This window comes from Jaculus jaculus, chromosome 1, assembly GCF_020740685.1.
Source record: "Jaculus jaculus isolate mJacJac1 chromosome 1, mJacJac1.mat.Y.cur, whole genome shotgun sequence".
Taxonomy (NCBI): domain Eukaryota; kingdom Metazoa; phylum Chordata; class Mammalia; order Rodentia; family Dipodidae; genus Jaculus; species Jaculus jaculus.
The window spans coordinates 161158642-161177819 of record NC_059102.1 but is presented as its reverse complement, the minus strand read 5'-3'; the positions used below and the strand labels follow the sequence as shown (position 1 = coordinate 161177819).

The following is a 19178-nucleotide window of genomic DNA, read 5'->3' as shown; positions in this document are numbered from 1 at the left end:
ACTGAGAGGATACCTGGAATCGAAGAATGATGGTCCACACAAGCCCAAGGGTCAGGCGGTGGTTCCCATCTACTATGTCATGGGAGCCCATATTTTCTAAATGCACTTTCTGCTCCTTCAGGAACTGCAGTGCCTTGTCCACGTTCTCCAGGCAGTGAATTCGCATGCGGCCTTTTGTGGGCTTTGGCTGTTGGGACATAGGACATATAATAACATTGGTCTATGGCTTTCCTCCTCCCCCCACCCCCAGCCTTCCCAGAGCCTTGTTGCAAACCTTCCCATGATCTCCTTCAGGAACACAAGAACAGCCCCAGGGCTAGGCCAAAGGTCATGGAGCCCAAGCAAGTTACAGATGAGGCTTGGGCAGATTAAGATTCCCAAGGGAATTAATCGCACCCAGAGTGGGTAAGAGAAGAAATGTTTCAATGGGGCCACTGTTCTTGTCTCTGCAAAGCATGGCTCCTATGTAATTCATGCAGCAAAGCCTCTCAGAAGGAGACCATCCTGTGGGCAGAGGGGTCCTTGTGCTCCTCTCTACTCTCTACAGCCCCCTCCTGCAGTTTGCCACCCCTGGCTGGTCTCTGAGGCTCCCTCTTCCCTCCACAAGTGTAGCTCACCAGTGTCTCTCCTGAGAGCACCTCCAGGAGCCTCAGGAGGTTGCGCCCGTCCCGCAGGTCGCTGTACAGGTCTCCCACCCGGCATGTCACCCGGGCCAGGTGCGAGTTTACCCACTTGGTGAAGGTTTTCTTCTGCACAGCTTCACGTTCATCTGTGGTGGCAACAAGGGGTCATTTCTGTCCTTCAAAAAAACAGTATGTCTGCTTCTAAACACCAACTGGCAGAGTGTGTTGTGTGTGGGGAGGAGTGAGGGTGCCTGGTAGAATAGAAGTGCTGGCCAGAGGGTGGGACGGAAAAGGGGAGGGAAGAAGGCTGAGAAAAAAACCTACATGGCTAGGAAATGAAGAGATTAGAATGAGTTCATAAGGAAAGTAAAAAACAATAAAGGAGACAGAAGAAAGGATTCAAGAAGAAAGGATGGAAGAAACTGTCCAGGGAGGGGCAAGTTCCATGGGACCAAGATGCATGATGTAACAGTGGTGAAACACCTGGGCAGACTACTGTATCCTTCAGCACCTTGGTTTCCCCATCTATAAGTAGGCATATTACTTTCTACTTCAGTGGTCACTGTGATGGTTAGATGACTCTGGGTATGAGACAGCTAGCAGGTGCCTGGTGTAATATGGTTCCTTGCTGAGTTGCTCCTTCCTTCTCTCTCTCTCTCTCTCTCTCTGTGTGTGTGTGTGTGTGTGTGTGTGTGTGTGTGTCTTGTTTTTTCAAGGTAGGGTCTCACTCTAGCCCAGGCTGACCTGGAATTCACTATGTAGTCTCAGGGTGGCCTTGAACTCACAGGGATCCTCCTACTTCTGCTTTCCAACTGCTGGGAATAAAGGTGTGTGCCACCATGCCCAGCTTCTTCCTTCTCTTTTAACTGTGGATAAGGAAGAGGATGTGGCCTGAAAACACAGCAGTGGCTCTCTCCCAGGTGGTCATCAGTTGGATTTGACAGTGGACAGGCTGTGGGCCATTATGTCAGCTTACTGTCCTGGGATCATGTACAAAAAAGGTGGCCTCCTCTCCCCTGAAGTGGGCTCAGTTAGTTGGCTGTAGTGAATCCAGTTGCAAGACACCAACATCCCAAGACTGAGAAATAAGATCTTACAAGTTCAAGGGTGAGGGTGCATGCAGACTTGGGTGCCAGCCTCACAGAGAGGTAAGCAAGGCCCTCCTGCCTAGTCCCCAGGGGGAGCTCCTGACAAGGAATGTTATTAGGTTCCACACAAAAATGAAAATTAAAAATTGTAAATGGAAAAGGAATGAGGAAACTCAAGCATCCAATGGCCAGGATTCCTGCTAGTTGCCTTCAAAGAGGCCCGTGTGAGGGCCCCACCCAAGTGGCCCAGGTGGAAAGAATCACTTTTGTCTCCATCTCAGCACTAGCACCTCAGAAATCACAAAGACTCATCCCTTAATCTCACATTCCTGTGCACCTCACCCATAAAATAGCAACACACCCATGTCTATTCTTGCCTTTCTCACCTGCAACCCCTGTGCCCAAAACCCAGCATGCCAATGGCTATGTGGGATGCTTTCTAGCACTTGGTGCACTTTGGGTGTCTCTGGGCCTCTATCAGGATCTATAGGCCCTGCCTAAACTGGGGACAGCCTAGATCGAGTGACCATTACTAGATTTGGGAGACCACCCTGATACCAGGCACCTGGTCCTCTGGCACAACAGGTAGACTAAAAGAGGAAATGGTGGTAGCCAGGGGGAAAAAAATCCAAGCACCAAAATATAATGTCACAGGATGCCCAAAACATCCCTAAATGTGTGTGTGCACACACATGCACACCACTACACACAGTGACTGACAGAAATATTTGCACCAGGATGAACAACTCCCATTCAGACATGGATCTGTGTGTACAAACCTTCCCCTCTGATCATTCTCCCCAGTATCCACACATGCTTCTCTCATACCCACTCAGAAACCTAGGAAAACACAAGCAAGCTCTGGCCCACTCCCCTTTTCTGCTTTCCTGAATGAGCTACCTTGGGAACCTGCATCAGTATCTCCCTAGGTGCTGACATCAACCCATAGGATCCCTCCATCCTCATCATCTTTGTACAGAGCAGGGCACCTCAAGGTCACACCCCTCACACTACTCCCAGAGTCCCTTTCCAGTGGGATTCTATCTATATCCCTGGCTTTTCTGGCCACTTTGCAATGATTCCTTCTAAGCTCTATCTTTTCTCCCAAAGCAAATGAAAACATTCAGTGTGAACATCTGGGCCCCAGTGACTCCTCCTGCCCCAGGTCCCAACCTCTGGCACATTAGGTTCCCCTCTGCCCAGGGGAACTCACCTTGAAGCTGTTTGAAGCGTCCTTCCAGCACGCTGGCATACTGAGCAGGGTTGATGAAGGCAGCTGGTGAGAGCAGGAGGCCCCCAGGGTTCTGAGACCCTTCCACAGCCTCATAGTAAAACTCATCAGCCCCGTTCAGGCCGTTCCCATGCACCCTGCCCACTCCATTCCCACTCATGGTGTCTGCTGCTTCCTACACAGCCGTCGGCCCAGAGTCCATGCTCCCCTGCAAGGGCAGGGTGGAAACTGTCTGTCCCCTGAGCCTGTGCTGGAGGTCCGAAGAACTAGAGAACTGAGTGTGGAGGTGGGGGTTCAAGGATGCTAGGAGCTCCAAGGAGTGGAGAAAAGTTTAGGGATGTCGGAGCTCCTCAGAGGAGAGAGTAGGGCACACCTGGCCTTGAAGAGAGGAGACAGAGGCAACTCCAGACAAACAGGTTGGACAGTGGCGGGGGAGGGGCAGGAGGCTCAGGAGGCGGAGCTGGCTGGGGCCAGGCCAGGCCCTGCGGGGGCGGAGGAGGGAGCTGCCAGTGCCAGAAGACCTGCCCATCAGGCCACTGGTTGCTTAAGACTAGGGAAGACGAGCCAGAGGGGGCTCCAAAGCAAATTCCTAACTCTCAAAGGTCTGCAGGTGGGCTGGCTGCTCTGGGTGGTCTCTCGCCAGGACGCCCGGGCTTTAATTTTGGCCCAGAGAGCCCAGAAAGAGAAACATGGAAACAAGGAGATACTGGAAAAAAAGCCAGACAATGTGCTGGGGATCACTTTCTGACCTCATCAGGGGAACTAGTATTGTGACTGTTCTGCAGAGCCACAGCCCTTGTCCTGCCCATCAGGGCTTCTTCAATCAGCTCCGGCCCAGGTACATCCCACTGCTGGGCACATCTACCAGATTCCCTTCCTACCTCTCCTGGGCTTCTGCTCTTGTCACTGGCAGCCTATAATTGTCTCTTCCCAGTCATTCATTTAATATTTATTTGGTGCTTATTGAGTGAAAGGTACAGTACAATGTCCATTCAGAGATTCCTCTTTAGGGAGCCCAGTCTGGTGGGGAAGATAAACACCCAATGAGAGAAGTGCACTGAGCGGCTTATGTGTGTGCACGCATAGTAACAGTCCTAGGTGGTACTGGCTTTGTGTGTAGAATTTAAGACGATACTGAAATAGCACATGTCAAATGCTAAGACATGGCAACAGCACTGTGTGGCAATGTGTCATGTGCTCAGACAGGGTGAGAGTTCTAGGTAACATCTGTCATGTGCAACTGCACATGGAAATAGTACTGCATGACATGTGTCGGGAACAGACAGTGACGGTGGTGTCCTTGCAGACACAGCAAGGGTCCTGAATGGCTTGTTCTATGTTCACAAATATTTCTGATAGTGTTAGAGGATGCGTAAGTGTGAACCAGGGAAACTTTCCCTCAAAAATGTGACATTCTCTGTAAGAGCCAGAGGAAGGGTAGGACTCCTTACAACATGCTCCCCCCAGACACAAAATGGCCTGGATATCCATGACCTCACAGTGTCTAACACTACCTACACAAGACCATCATCATAGGAGGAAAAGATCATGTCGTCAAAATAAAAGAGAGACTGACTGAGAGGAGCGGGGATATGATGGAGAATAGAGTTTCAAAGGGGAAGGTGGGGGAGGTAGGGAATTACCATTGTTTAAAATTATGGAGGTTGTCAATAAAAAATAATAAAAATAAAGAAAGAATAGTATAGATAAACCCCTAGCAAGGGGGAGAGGGGCAAAAGGGAGGAAGAAACGGGGGATAGATTGGGAAGAGAAAGGAGAGGCAAAAAACAGAAATTACTAATATCATAAACAAATACATTAGAGATCCTACATATATTAAAGAAATAAAACTTAATACAAAAAAACGATGTGACATTCTTCATTCCCCATATCCTCTTCTTGACTTTCCCTCAAAGATGTGACTTTCTCCAATTCCCATATCCTCTGTCTTCTTGACTTTCCCTATTGAAACACTAATGTCAATTATTTCTGCATACATAACCAGGAACCCTGAGAAGCCCAGGGGCCAGGAGAAACTGACCCAGGATCCACAGAAGCTGTGGCCACCATTAGGTGTCCTGATCAGGCTGGGGCTGGACTGTGCTGGGCTGGCTAAGCAGAAGTTCCTGGGGAACCTTTGTTTGGTTTTTTTTTTTTTTTCGATTCAGGGTCTCACTGTAGCCCAGGCTGACTTGGAACTCGCTCTACAGCCCAGGCTGGACTTGAACCCACCATGATCCTCCTACCTCAGCCTCCCAAGTACTAGAATTAAAGGCGTGTGTCACCATACGCAGCCTGGGAATTTTTTTTTTTTTTTAAATCTCGAGTTCTGGACCATATGTCCTAAGGTTCCTATTCACTGTGTTGAGGAGGTGCACTTAGGAATCTGGATTTGTAAAAATCATCTAGGACTCTTAGTCTCTCTTCTACCCTACATCTCAAGTCTAACACTGGACTGGACTGGGCCACGAACAGGTCAATGGCAATGAGGAGGGTGGGACAGAAGATGGAAGCCAGACTGGGTGGGTGGCCTTGGGGCGTGTGGGTGACTCAGCCCCATGCCAGCCACTGATGGTGTCAGGTGGCAGCCGCAAACTGGTTGCTGTGACAACTCCTCCCCCGGAACACCGGAAGGCCCGTCAGACGGGTTTGTTTGTGCCCAGAGCAGCAGAGGAGAGAGCCCTGGCCATAGGGGAGGGCAGGAGCTAAGGTGGGTGGAGAGCAAACTCCAGAGGTTGGGCCGGTAAGCAGCTGTGGACAGGGACAGCAGTCTGTAGGCAAAGGAGAACCTGCTTCAGGAAACAGGTAGATGGAATAATAGGAGTAATAGGCGACAGGTGAAAGGAACAGGTGGGGAGGGTGCTGGGAAGATAACAGGCCACCAGAGAGAACAGGTGTGGGAAATGACAGTGAAAATCAAGGAAGTCTGGGTGGGCAGGTGGGAGAGGGGTGGGTAGAGACAGAAGTGACAGCTAGAGTGACAGGGCAAAGTAGTGAAGGGACCTGACTCAGGGCTCAGAACAGGAAAGGAAGCTGATCCTCTCCTCTCAAGGATTCCAGGGGTCATTGGGGCTGGCATCTCTAGGCTAGGGGGTAGGAAAGCTAGGGAATGTTCTGAATTGCATATCTTGTCCTTGGCGCTGGATTCAGAGCCCAGAGACTTAGGGAGTGCTCTGAGTCTCCTGCTCCAGTACGTCAGCTTAGAAAGTGATGTCTTCCCATAAAGGTAAAAGACTCTTCCTGCTAACTCACAGACCAGCCCCCACCAGTCTGAGCACCTCCCTGGCCCTCCCCTGACCTCACCTGCCAGGGCCTTAATTCTGGACCTCTCAAAGAGGCGGGCTGAGCTGCTGTCATTGTCCCAATCAGAGTCAGGCAGGTCCCAGCGGTTGTTGATGTCGCTATACTGGCCCTGGATCTCCAAGCTGTCGAAGTCTGTGGGCGACAGAGTGCTGCTCATGGTGGTGGGTGGATTCCTGCTCCTGCAAGAAGACATAGCTAGTGAGGGGCGCCTTGGAGATACTGAGCCTGCCACTCACCACGTCCTTGTATCTGCCTGCCCTAGCTCTGCTGGGTGATTTTCTTTTGTCAATGGAAATTAGAACCCAGTGGGAGAGGGGTAACCACCCTGAGGAAGTGGAGAGACAGGAACAAGTAGTAACAGTAACAATGGCAGGTCCATGTGAAGGAAAGCAAGAAGGCAGCAGCCATATCTGGGAGTGCATGGTGGTCAGGAAGGGCATGGAGGGCTACAGGCCAGAGATAGGGTAGAGTTGTGGGGGGGGAGTAGAAAGTGGCAACCGGCTTCAGGATGAAATAGTCAACAGATATGGGTCCCCTTGGGATGTAATGAGTAGAAACAGAAACTTTCAAGTCTCACTTCTACTCTTTTTAAAAAAAATTATTTATTTGTGAGAGAGAAAGAATGAGCACGCCAGGGCATCCAGCCACTACAAACGAACTCCATACACATGCACCCCTTGTGCAGCTGGCTTACATGGAGCCTGGAGAATCAAACCGGGATCCTTTGGCTTTGCAGGCAAACACTTTAACCACTAAACCATCTATCTAGCCCACCACTTCTACTCTTGTCCTTAGTCCTCTATACCCTATAGGAAACTGGAGATAAAAAGACCCAGATTCTGCTGTGTATGAGTGCATGTGGAGGCCAGAGGACAACCTGTGTTGTTTCTTAGGAACATCATCCACCTTTTACTTTTTCTTTCTTTTTTTTTTTTTTTTCCCAGAGGTAGGGTTTCACTGTAGCCCAAGCTGACCAGGAATTCACTATGTAGTCTCAGGGTGGCCTCAAACTCATGGCAATCCTTCTACCTCTGCCTCCTGAGTGCTGGGATTAAAGGCATGCACCACCATGCTTGGCATCACCTTTTTTTCTTTTTTTATAGGGTCTCTCATTGATTTGCAGCTTGACAATTAGGCTAGTTTGGTTGACAAACTAACTCCAGGGCTACTCTGTTTTTGCCTCGCCAGAGCTGAGGTTATAAACATGCATGTGGGTACTGGGGATTGAACTCAGGTCTTCATGCTTGTGAGGCAAACACTTTACCAAATGAGCTTTCTCTCCAACCCAGATTCTTCTGCCATTCTCTTTCTCTCTCTCTTTTGTTTTTTCAAGGTAGGGTCTTACTCTAGCCCAGGCTGACCTGGAATTCACTATGTAGTCTCAGGGCCTCCAACTGTCGGCGATCCACCTACCTCTGCCTCCCGAGTGCTGGAATTAAAGGTGTGCACCACCATGCCCGGCAGATTTTTTTTTTTCCTCTCTTTTTTATTCCAGAGAGTCAGAGAGAGAGAGAGAGAGAGAATGAGCGCACCAGGCCTCTAGACACTACAAATGAACTCCAGATGCTTACACCCTCCTGTGTACCTGGCTTACATGGGTCCTGGGGAATCAAACCAGGGTCCTTTGGTTTTGCAAGCAAACATCTTAACCACTAAGCCATCCCTCCAGCCCAAATTCTTCTCTTAATCTAAGACAAATCTACCATCGATGCATAGAAAGACTGATGAGTGCACAGGCAAGTATGGAGTAAGTGTCCACTATCTCAAAGGGCACATCACCCTTTTATTTCTTTTTGTTACAAAGAATGCTTTGTAAGTGCTCAATTAATGTTGGCTGTGATTTGTATCCCTGTCATGTACATCACAACTCCCTATAGGACCAGCATCCATGGTATTCTGCATTTCATTTCACAGAAGCAGCAGCCATTCTGCCACACATGTCAGGCCACTGATTTCAGGTTTTGTAGCTGGAAAGAGTGGCCCTAGGTTTTAAAGCAAAAATCTTTCTGACTCCTTTTTATTTATGTATCTGTTTTTTCGAGGTAGGGCTCACTCTATCCCAGGCTAACCTGGAATTCACTATATAGTCTCAGAGTGGCCTTGGACTCGCGGTGATCTTCCTACCTCTGCCTCCCAAGCACTGGCCCTTTTATTTTTTATTAATTTGTTTTTGTTTATTTACTTGAGAAAGTGGGGGAGAGGGGAAGTGAGGAGGGAGGGAGAGGAAGGGGTGTGGAAGGGTATTCCTAGGCTTCTTTTCCCTGCAAACGAACTCCAGACACATGCTCCACTTTGTGCATCTGGTTTTACATGGGTACTTGAGAATTGAACCCAGACCAGCAGGCTTTGCAAGTAAGGACTTTGTAACCATTGAACCATTTCCCTAGCCCTTCTTCTGACTCTTAACCATCACCTTGGGGATAGAGAACATTGATATCTTGTCTGGCCATACTGAGGCCTTTTAGTGGTGTCCACAGAGATCAGCACCATCCTGGCCTTCTAGGTCCTACGCTGGGGCTATTTGGACTGTGCATGCCTGCCAGCACTATTTATGACCTTCACTTATGCAAACACACTCTGTCCTCAAAACTAACAAATGAGCTTCAGATTAGCTGCTGGGAACTTTACAAAAACTTGTACGGTACAAAGTTCTTGAGTAACAGAATATTCAGCAGCTATTCAAAGGAATGGGGGTGGAGAGTTGTAACCTTAACAGAACCCAAATTTTACATTTCTCATTTTCCTAGTACCTCTTCCAACACAAGACATTTTAATTCTAAGCACTACTTCCTAGACCAGGGCTGTGACCTTAGCTGTGTCTGGTCTGGGAAGGAAGCAGGTGAGGAGAACCTCTTTTGTGGTTTGGGGAAGGCTAGGTGGTGAGACTCTGGGTGGGGAGAACAGTGTGTTCCCATGGGCACACAAAGGAAGAACTTGGCTTCTATCATTAGCTGGTTCCATGAAGCTGAACCTGACCCTCTTGAAGGGCAGGGTTGTCCACCTCTCCCCTTTTCCTGCACCCCAGGATTTCCCTGGGAGTAGTGTGGTAGAGATGTGAAGGAGAAATGGTCTTCACTTCCTAGATTTAGGTCTTTCATTCCCTCTAGAAGGGCAGTGGCTTAATTCCCATGAGATTTAAGAACTCTCCCTCCTCCCATCATTTTCCCTCAACAGAGTTTCTGAGTTTGCTCTGCAAATATTTATATAAAAATAAATTCTAGGGCAGAGTTGAATCATCCTGAGCAGAGTACTGTGAGCTACATATGACCCGAACTGGTCACCCAACACTCTTTTTTTTTAAATTTTTTTTTTGTTCATTTTTTATTTATTTATTTGAGAGCCACAGACATAGAAAGAAAGAGAGAGGGAGGGAGAGAGAATGGCCGCGCCAGGCCTTCCAGCCTCTGCAAATGAACTCCAGACGCATGCGCCCCCTTGTGCATCTGGCTAACGTGGAGAACCGAGCCTCGAACCGGGGTCCTTAGGCTTCACAGGCAAGCGCTTAACCGCTAAGCCATCTCTCCAGCCCCACCCAACACTCTTAGTCGTGGGACAGGAAAGTAGAGCCCAATTCATAAGTGTTGCTCTCAGCCCTGGGATTAAACAATTTCTCCACAGACAGCCCATGGAAAAAACAAAACAAAACAAAAAAAACACTGACATCTCATGCTCTCCCATGAGACTGTTTTGTTTTTTGTTTTTTGTTTTTGCTTGTGTATGTGTCTGCGTAATGTGGTGTGTGTGGCATATGCATGTAATATGTGCCCTTGCAACGTCCCATGTGCTCACCTGTAGAGGCGTCAGGGGTCACTCTTATCGCTTCATCAATCTCCTGCCTGATCTTGTTTTGAGCTGGAGTCTCCTTTTACTAATTCTGGAACTTCCGAATGTTCTTGGGTTTCTGCTGTCTGGCAGGACTGGGGTTACAGTGCAGTGGCCACAGCCAGCTGTTTTACATGGGATCTGGAGATCTGAACAGTCCCCACTCCCCACAAGGTCCTCATGCTTTCATAGGAAGCACACTGAGCCATCTTTCCTGTCCTGTACGTGATCATGTGTGTTTGTGTGTGTGTGTGTGTGCACACGTGCGTGCATTGGAAGACAACTTTCAAGTGTTAGTCCTCACCTTCCAGCTTATTTTCAGGCAGGGTTTCTCACTGACTCTGGCCCATGAGTATCCTGCAGATTCTCCTGTCTCTGCCTCCCTTCTCACCCTGAGTACACTGGGATTGCAGAAGATAGGGTTACAACATTCAGTTTTGCATGGTTCTGGGAATCAGAACTCGGGTACTCATGCTTTCAGGGCAAATGCTTTCTTTTATTTTTTTATTTTTAATTTTATTTATTTATTTGACAGAGAAAAGGGGAGAGAGAGAGAATGGGCGCACCAGGGTCTCCAGCCCCTGCAAACGAACTCCAGGCGCGTGCACCCCCTTGTGCATCTGGCTAACGTGGGTCCTGGGAAATCGAACCTGGGTCCTTTGGCTTTGCAGGCAAACGCCTTAACCGCTAAGCCATCCCTCCAGCCTGGCAAGTACTTTCTTTATCCACTGATGAGATTCTTTAACTTCTTTTTCTTTTTTTCCCCTTCTCTCAGGAGGCACAAACCTACTAAAGTCAGCCCCCAGGAGTGCTTTGCTTGGCCAATAGCTGTTTCAGTATAAATGGACTTGGGATTCCTTTAGGTGGGGGCTGTGCTGCCTCCTTCTCTGCAGACCACACTATTCCCTTTTATAGCCCATGCAAATGTGCCTTACCCATTTATGCTACTTGTCTACTTTCTGAAGGCTCTGAGGTTTCCAAACTCTGTCTTATGTCTTTGTACTCCACAAAGCACAGTCTCTCTCTCTCTTTTTTCTGAGGTAGGGTCTCACTCTAGCTCAGGCTGACCTGGAATTCATCTGTAATCTCAGGGTGGCCTCAAACTCACAGCAATCCTCCTACCTCTGCCTCCCGAGTGCTGGGATTAAAGGTGTGTGCCACCATGCCCAGCAAGAACAGTCTCTTAAACCAACTGCTGGATGCTACCTCCAAACAACTGTGTCCCTCAAGGCTCCAATAAGCCAAATATGTACTATTTTCACTTCTTTTGGGTTATTCCACTTGATCCTCTCATGAACCTATCAAGGATCCAGGTATGGGATCCAGACCTTCCAGGGAGGTCTGGTTGTTAGGGCCTTTCTGTGGAACCCTACAGTTTTGGGAAGAAAGTCTAGAGCAGGAGTCTAACCATCTGCCCTCCCCCCAAACAAAAAATATCCAAGTACTGGGCTGGAGAGATGGTTTAGCAGTTAAGCGCTTGCCTGTGAAGACTAAGGACCGCGGTTCCAGGCTCGATTCCCCAGGACCCATGTTGGCCAGAGGCACAAGGGGGCGCACGCGTCTGGAGTTCCTTTGCAGTGGCTGGAAGCCCTGGCGCACCCATTCTCTCTCTCTCTCTCTCTCTCTCCCTCTTTCTCTCTCTGTCACTCTCAAATAAACAAAAAAAACAAACAAATCCAAAATGAAAAAAAATATATCCGGGCTGGAGAGATGGCTTAGCGGTTAAGTGCTTGCCTACGAAGCCTAAGGACCCCAGTTCGAGGCTTGGTTCCCCAGGACCCGCGTTAGCCAGATGCACAAGGGGGCGCATGCATGTGGAGTTCTTTTGCAGTGGCTGGAGGCCCTGGCGCGCCCATTCTCTCTCTCTCTCTCTGCCTCTTTCTCTCTGTCACTTTCAAATAAATAAATAAAAATTAAAAAATTAAAAAAAAATATATATATCCAAGTACTGAAATGCTCCAAATCAAATTTGAGACTTAACATGATGGCACTGGACCTTAGATCACAGATCCCCCAGGGCCACCACACTCTATATGGTTTGACTCTGTAAGGTTTGTTCCCATTATGAGAACTGTGCTCTCTGGCATTATTCAGCATCGCAGCTCTGTATCCTGAAGGTCTAGATTTCCAAGCCTTCTAGCTCTGCAGCCCCAGCCTTTTGGACAGTATGTTCTCTGCTTGTGTTCCAACAGCTGCCACCTCTAGATTCCGATACATATATATATATAGAGAGAGTCTTCCTATGCAGATCCTGCTTGGCTCCTTTGCACTGAGCATATTATCCCTTGCCTAGTACCTGGGAGTCCATGCTGGTGCTTCTAGCCAAACCTCCAGCCACAAGACCCTGTCACTCTTTACAGTAGGGAATTCTCAGCCTTATTCTCTTCCAAGGATTCCTGAACTCTCACAACAGGGAGGTGCCCCAGCTAATCCAGATTACAGTATTGCCACCGCTCTTATTCTTAGCCATTGACCCGGAGAGGTCCAAGTAGTTTATGCCGTTCATGTCAGAATAGCATCACTTCCTGTTTGCTGCAAGCTTGGGTTCTGCTGGAACCTCCCACCCACCAAGTGCTGATGGAAAGAGTGTCTGCTCAGCCACTTGTTGGTCCTACCTGGCAGCTGATCCCTCTCACTTTCCTCCAGCCAGTGCTGGCCTGTAAAACTAGAAATCCTATCTCCTGGGCTAAAGGCTGCCCTGTCCCCCTAATTCATCTTCTCACCACAGCCTGCTCCTGATTAATTCTTTACCACCCTCAGCGAGGGGCTCATTCCTGCCTCTCTGCTCCACACAGTACTACATGTGTGTGGCTACAGTAATAGCCACACACATGCAGCTATTTCTGTACTTCCCATGTTGTATTATGATTAGATGTTTATGTGTGTCTGCTCGCTCTACTTTTAACTCTTTGAGGACTGAAGCTTTGTCTTTTTTTTTTCCCCTCCTTTCTGAGCCCAGCACAATAGGTTCATTTTGGCTACTAAATTAAGGTCTTTCTCATGGCTGAAGAAAATGCTCAAGGAAAGCATGAAGGGAAAGCATGGGAAGGGAAAAGACTTGCCGGAAGACTTTCAGCACTGGAGTTGGGACCAGGGATACTCAAACATGAGTCACATGACCTGGAGTGAAGGACTGTTGAAAGAGATCACACTAATCTCCCTCCTCCAGTTCCTGTCTTGACAGATCTGGCCTGGAGCCTGGGATTTTGCATTTCCAAGTGGTACAGAAGCTGCTCGAGGGAGCACACTTGGGATAGCCACTGCTATCCGAAGACGACATGCAAGCAGCTGGAACTGGTTAGAAGTGCCCTGAGGGCTGAGAAGACGCAAAGGCTCAGGGCTGAGTGTGATTGGGGGACTACTAGGTGTGTACAGGCTCGATCCCGTGCTAAACTAAATACATATTCCCCTCAGGCAGTGAGAGAGGAAATGAAGAGAAGAGTGGGATCTAGAGCTAGTGTCTAGAGCTCATGCCCTGACACAGCAAATCACAGATGTGAGGAAGACAGGACTGGAGCAGCCTTGGGAAGTCCGGATTGAATAAATGACCAAAGGATGAATAATAGATTAGAACAGATAGAAACTTGACAAAATGAAAAATCTTACTTATCCCAAAGTATAAATGGATGGACTGGCCAGGAGATAAAAAGAAAAACAGTCACAATAAAACCCGGATTGCCTAGTTAAGCTAGAGGAGGATGCTCCCAGGAAGAGAAGAAAGGAAAACAAAATCCCAGAGCACTTCCCAAACTGGTTGTTTAGGAACTTTCAGCCCTGAGAAATTTAGAACTGAGCTCAAAAGAGGGACTGATTTTTCTTTTTCATTTTCTCCTTTAGAATCCTCTGCATACACTGTGTGTGGAGTCGCACACCTGTGATCCCAGCACTGAAGAGGCTGAGTCAGGAGGATCACTGGCAAAAACAAAAATCAGAGCCGGGTGTGGGGGCGCACGCCTTTAATCCCAGCACTTGGGAGGCAGAGGTACGAGGATCACCGTGAGTTCGAGGCCATCCTAAGACTACATAGTAAATTCCAGGTCAGCCTGGGCTAGAGTGAGACCCTTCCTCGAAGAAGAAAAAAAAATCGTGTTGGAGAGATGGCTTAGTGGCTAAGGCCCTTGCTTGCAAACCTGGTGGCTCAGGTTCGAATTCCCAGCACCCACGGAAAGCCAGATGCATAAAATGGCGCATGTGTCTGGAGTTGTTTTGCAGTGGCTAGAGGCCCTGGCATGCCCATTCTCTCCCTCTGCTTGCAAAGAATAATGATAGTAACAAAACTTAATCCTCCACCTACAGCAGAATTAGACTCATTTTGATTCCCTACTTTTATCCACAATCCTGAGCTTACCTCAGTTTCTCTATGAGACAAGTCTAAGCTCCATCTTAGCTTTCCTTTCACTGATCCTTTGCGCTCTGAATACACCAAGAGGTGTCCACACTCACACTAGGATACACACAAACATGTATCTGGAAATCACTCCCCTCTTCACCTTCAAGGAAAACTGACTTGTGGATCTTGACTGGCGGTGCACTCAACTCCTAACTCTTAGGATTAGACTTGTTACGGGGGAAGACAGAGCTGAGAAACAACCCACAGGAACAGAACCTAGCAGGTTAGGGCAGGGGCAAGCCTGCACCTCACACAAGCATGCAATGTCATGAGGTTAATGGGGTGTAATATAGTTGGTTGGAGCCCGAGTGGTGAACATGGACTGTTGAACTGTAGTTGGGATATTCCAGCCAGGAGGTCTTGCGGGGTTAAGTTATGTGACAGGCGGACTCCACAACCGTGTAAATGTCGGGGGGCAGAGGGGGGTTAGGCGCACAAACACCTTACTCAACGCTTCTTCGCCGCCCTAAGGGGCTTCGTCCCCAGGCGGTGCTACAATCCTCCCACTCCCACACACTGCGAGGGAGACTGCGGGAAAGCAAGGAGCTAGCTAGCTACCAGAGAGGCGAGATGCCCACGCAGCTCCCGCGCGAGCCGCCGACACGCTGCGGAGCCGGAGGGAGGGAGCCGGGCGCTCGCGGACGCGGGGCACAGCGCGTCTCCAGCCTCGGCACCCGGCGCCGGCGGGTCGGCGGGAGGAAGCTCGGCCACGCCGACGGCCGGCGCTGTCAGACACACTCCGAGCCCTGACCACCCCCCTTCCATCCAACGGGCACGTCAGCCTCAACTCTTCCAGACTCTTCTATCGGACCAGAAAGACCCGCGTGCCCCACACCTCGACCCCCGTCCCCCCACCTCGCTGGCTTGGCACATGACTCTGCATCCCGTCTCTCCCCCCCCCTCCCAGCACCCGGCGGGCATGAGGGCCAAGCACCTCGTCTTCCCTCCTCTTCCCCCGCCCGACCCACCGGTAACCCCGAGACCAGCTGGAACCCCGACCCCGGACCCCGTCGCCGGCACGCGGTTGCACAAAGCGCGCCGCCCCGCCGGTCCGGACAAAGCGGGCCGGAGCGCCGGCGGCACCTACCTGGGTGCGGAGCGCCGGTGAAGCGGGCGGGGCGGGCGAGGGCGCACCGGTGGTCGCCGCTTCCACAGCCCGGCCGCGAGGGGCAGTTGCCCGCGGCGGTGACAGGGCGGCCGCGGGGCGCACGGCGGGCGGGCGCTGTCACGGGGCGCGAGCGGCGCGGGGGGCGCGCGGGGCCGGCGGCGGCGGGGCGCGTGGCGGCGACGCGCGGGCGCGAGCGGCGGGACTGCGGCGCCGCGGAAGGAGGACAATAGCCTCCCCCTGCCGTAGGCCGCCGGCTCCCGCGGGAGGCCCGGGACCATCTGGTGCCCGCGGCCCCGCGGGGGCTCGGGGCGGGGCCCGAGTCACCCCCCTCCTCGCCCGGCGCCATGGCAACGGCGGCCCCTCTCCCTTCTCCCCGTGGTTCCTCGGCTGGGGGTCGTTGACCTTCCCCAGGGCGAACGCGCCTTCGCGGCCGCTCTTCTGCCGGCTCCCGACCCCCCGCTGTCTTCTGCGTGGGTGTCCCGCTTGACCCCCCCCCCCACCTTCCCGTCCTCACCAGCCTCTCTTCATGCCCTTTTGGCGTCTGGGTACTACTCCCCCCTAGTTTTCAGGGCCCAGTCTGGACCCCCTACCTTTGTCCCCTATTTTGCGCTTTTGGTCCGAAATCCGTATTGCCAGGATGCGCAATCCTTTTAATGTCACTCACCCCTGAGGTTTCCGGAGATGCGGCCTTTACTTCCTTTTCAAATGTTCCTCTCTGGGCACCTCCAGGCCATCTCCCTCATGCGTTGCTCTTTGCCATGCCCCCTTTCTCTCGTCCTCCTGCCTGCAGGTAGGCTGGCCCGCTTTCCAAAAGCATCTCCATGGTGCTTCTGGAGATTCGCCTTCTCGCAAATCAGATTCTCGGAACCGTCATCACAGCGGCTCCTCAGCTCCTCTCATTTATCAACCAGGAAAATTCTGGCCTTGTCACTGTCTTTAGGGGCTTGGGGGCGGGGATGGACATTTCTAGGCCTGGCACGGCTGAGTTTCTTCTTGGTGTATTAGCGGCCGAGAGTGGTCTAAGGTGAACAGCTATCTGCTTAGGAGAGGAAGGAATTATGCCCAAAGCAGAGCAAAACGCAGAGTGGGTGCTAGCAGTGGGTGCTAAAAGTGTGTTATGTCATGTGACACTCCCACCCCCACTCCAGCTCTGAAAGTACTGTTCTTCCAGACTAGAGAGCTAAGCTCAGAGAGGAACCAGTAATAGCATGATGGGCTTTGTATGTATGGAGCCTTTATTTTATATGCAGCCGATGAAGAGACAGGTAGGCCCTACCTGGGGAATGTTGAAAATGACCAAGTAGGGGCAATCCAGAGAATGCTCTTTTGGTAAATTATTGGCTTTATTTAGGTAACTGAATTTTAGCATTTTGCTTTTTTAAATAAATAAATAAATAAGTTATTTATTTAAGAGAGACAGAGAGAGAATGAATGTGCCAGGGCCTCTAGCCACTACAAACTCCAGACGCATGCACCACCTTGTGCATCTGGCTTATGTGGGTCCTGGGGAATCGAACCTGGGTCCTTAGGCTTTGCAGACAAGTGCCTTAATTGCTAAGCCATTTCCCCAGCCTGTTTTTTTTTTGGGGGGGGGGACAGGATGCATAACTGAAACAAATGAAAGTAATTGAGCTAATTTTTCAGATATGAGTTTGACAAAGTGAAATCACTTGTGTTAAATGTACTTGAAAACATTTGCAAGGTAAAACAGAATGTCGCTCTGCTCCCAAGTAGTTGTATTATCCACCTAGCCTTGGTTTTCCTAGTCTATAAAGTGGATTAGGAGAGTTGCACCAGACTATCTTGAACTTTACTCCTGCGTCTGAGATATGAGATTCTACCACTAAATTGGAATTTAGCTTTTGCTGGTACACCGCACTTAGTTTTTGTTTTTTTTTTTTTGGTTTTTCAAAGTAGGGTCTCACTGTAGCCCAGGGTTGGCCTCGAACTCACAGCAATTCTCCTGCCTCTGCCTCCTGGGATTAAAGGCAAGGCATGCACCACCATGCTCTGCCTTCCCATTATTAGTTATAATTCAGGATGTTTTAATTATTTTAAGCAGTCATTCCTTCAAGCAATGGAATCACAGAAGTGTAGGCATAAGCTGCCAATGTCTCCAAGGTAAGAGTGTGTGTTGGAATATTCAGGAAGGAGGCCTAGATGGTCATTGTAGAAACTTGACCAAGGACATTGATGTTGATAGGATAAGAATTAGCCAAAGGAATTGGAACCATCCAACTGCTGCTGCTTCCTGGTTATAGGAACTGAGGGTCTCAATGACAGCCTGGTAGACTGTGACCCAATTAGAAGTCAAGGATGTTAGGTCTTGTGATTAGCATAATAATAGATTTTGTAGAGTCATTTTCCATTTTCAGCATTTCATAATCCTTTAAAAAGCCTTTTAAGGTAAGCAATAGAATTTTCATTCTCATTTTAATGATGAGCAAAGTGATAGACATTTAAGTGAAAATCCAAGTTCACAGAATTACCTCATGGTAGAGACTCCAGGTTTCCCAATTCCTATCTGTTCAGAGAGAGAGAGAGAGAGAGAGAGAGAGTATGGCAGAATAATTAAAAGTTGGGGGCTGGAGAGATGGAAGCTCAGTGGTTAAGGCGCTAGCCTGCAAAGCCTAATGACCTGGGTTTAATTCCCTGGTATCCACTGAAAGCCAGATGCACAAAGTGGAGCATCACCTATAGTTAGATTGCAGTGGCTGGAGGCCCTGGTACACCCATTCTCTTCACCACCCCACTCTGTTTCTCTCTTTGTGTGTGTGTGTGTTTGTGTCTGTGTGTGTCTGTCTGTGTGTGTGTTTTGTTTTTTTTCAAGGTAGGGTCTTGCTGTAGCCCAGGCTGATCTGGAATTCACTATGTAATCTCAGGGTGGCCTTGAACTCTCAGCGATCCTCCTACCTATGCCTCCGGAATGCTAGAATTAAAGGTGTGTGCCACCACGCCCAGCTTAATAAAAAATATTTTAATTTTTATTTATTCAAGAGTGTCAGAGAGACAGACTGACAGACAGAATGGTCGCACCAGGGCCTGCAACTACTGCAAATGAACTCCAGACATATGCACCGCCTTGTTCATCTAGATTATGTGGGTCCTGGGGAACTGAACCAGGGTCCTTTAGCTTTGCAGGCAAACACCTTAGCCTCTAAGCCATCTCTCCAGCCCTAAAATATATTTTTTTAGCCAGACATGGTGGCGCACACCTTTAATCCCAGTACTCGGGAGGCAGAGGTAGGAGGATCACCGTGAGTTCGAAGCCACCCTGAGAATGCAGAGTGAATTCCAGGTCAGCCTGCGCTAGAGTGAGATCCTACCTCAAAAAACAAACAAACAAAATTTGTTTTTCTTTCTTTCTTTTTTTTTTTTTTTTTTTTTTTTTTTTTTGAGGTAGGGTCTCACTCCGGTCCAGGCTGACCTGGAATTAACTCTGTTATCTCAGGGTGACCTTGAACTCATGGCAATCCTCCTACCTCTGCCTCGCGAGTGCTGGGATTAAAGGCGTGCGCCACCACGCCCGGCTCAAACAAACAAAAATTTAAAGAATACTTAAGCTAGGTGTGGCGACACACTTCTTTAATCCCAGGATTCAGAAGACAGAGGT

At 49.5% G+C, this 19178-nt stretch overlaps 1 protein-coding gene across 4 annotated transcripts in view; it reads right to left on the bottom strand.

Moving 5' to 3' along the window:
* Positions 1 to 16677, bottom strand: part of Sptbn2 (spectrin beta, non-erythrocytic 2) — a 53213-nt gene extending 36536 nt beyond the window's left edge. Inside the window, exons 1-5 of one of the 4 annotated variants that reach the window (XM_045148168.1) lie at positions 16230 to 16677; positions 6246 to 6424; positions 2925 to 2987; positions 618 to 769; positions 14 to 187 (exon numbers count right to left, since the gene is read on the bottom strand). In XM_045148168.1, coding sequence (XP_045004103.1) covers positions 14 to 187; positions 618 to 769; positions 2925 to 2987; positions 6246 to 6402 — 546 coding nt within the window. In that variant the 5' untranslated portion in view covers positions 6403 to 6424; positions 16230 to 16677. Of the gene's footprint in view, positions 1 to 13; positions 188 to 617; positions 770 to 2924; positions 2988 to 6245; positions 6425 to 15544; positions 15636 to 16229 lie in introns of those variants that run through there. The other 3 variants (XM_045148176.1, XM_004656736.2, XM_045148186.1) reach the window with 3 other exon arrangements.
* Between the last annotated feature and the right edge of the window lie 2501 nt (positions 16678 to 19178).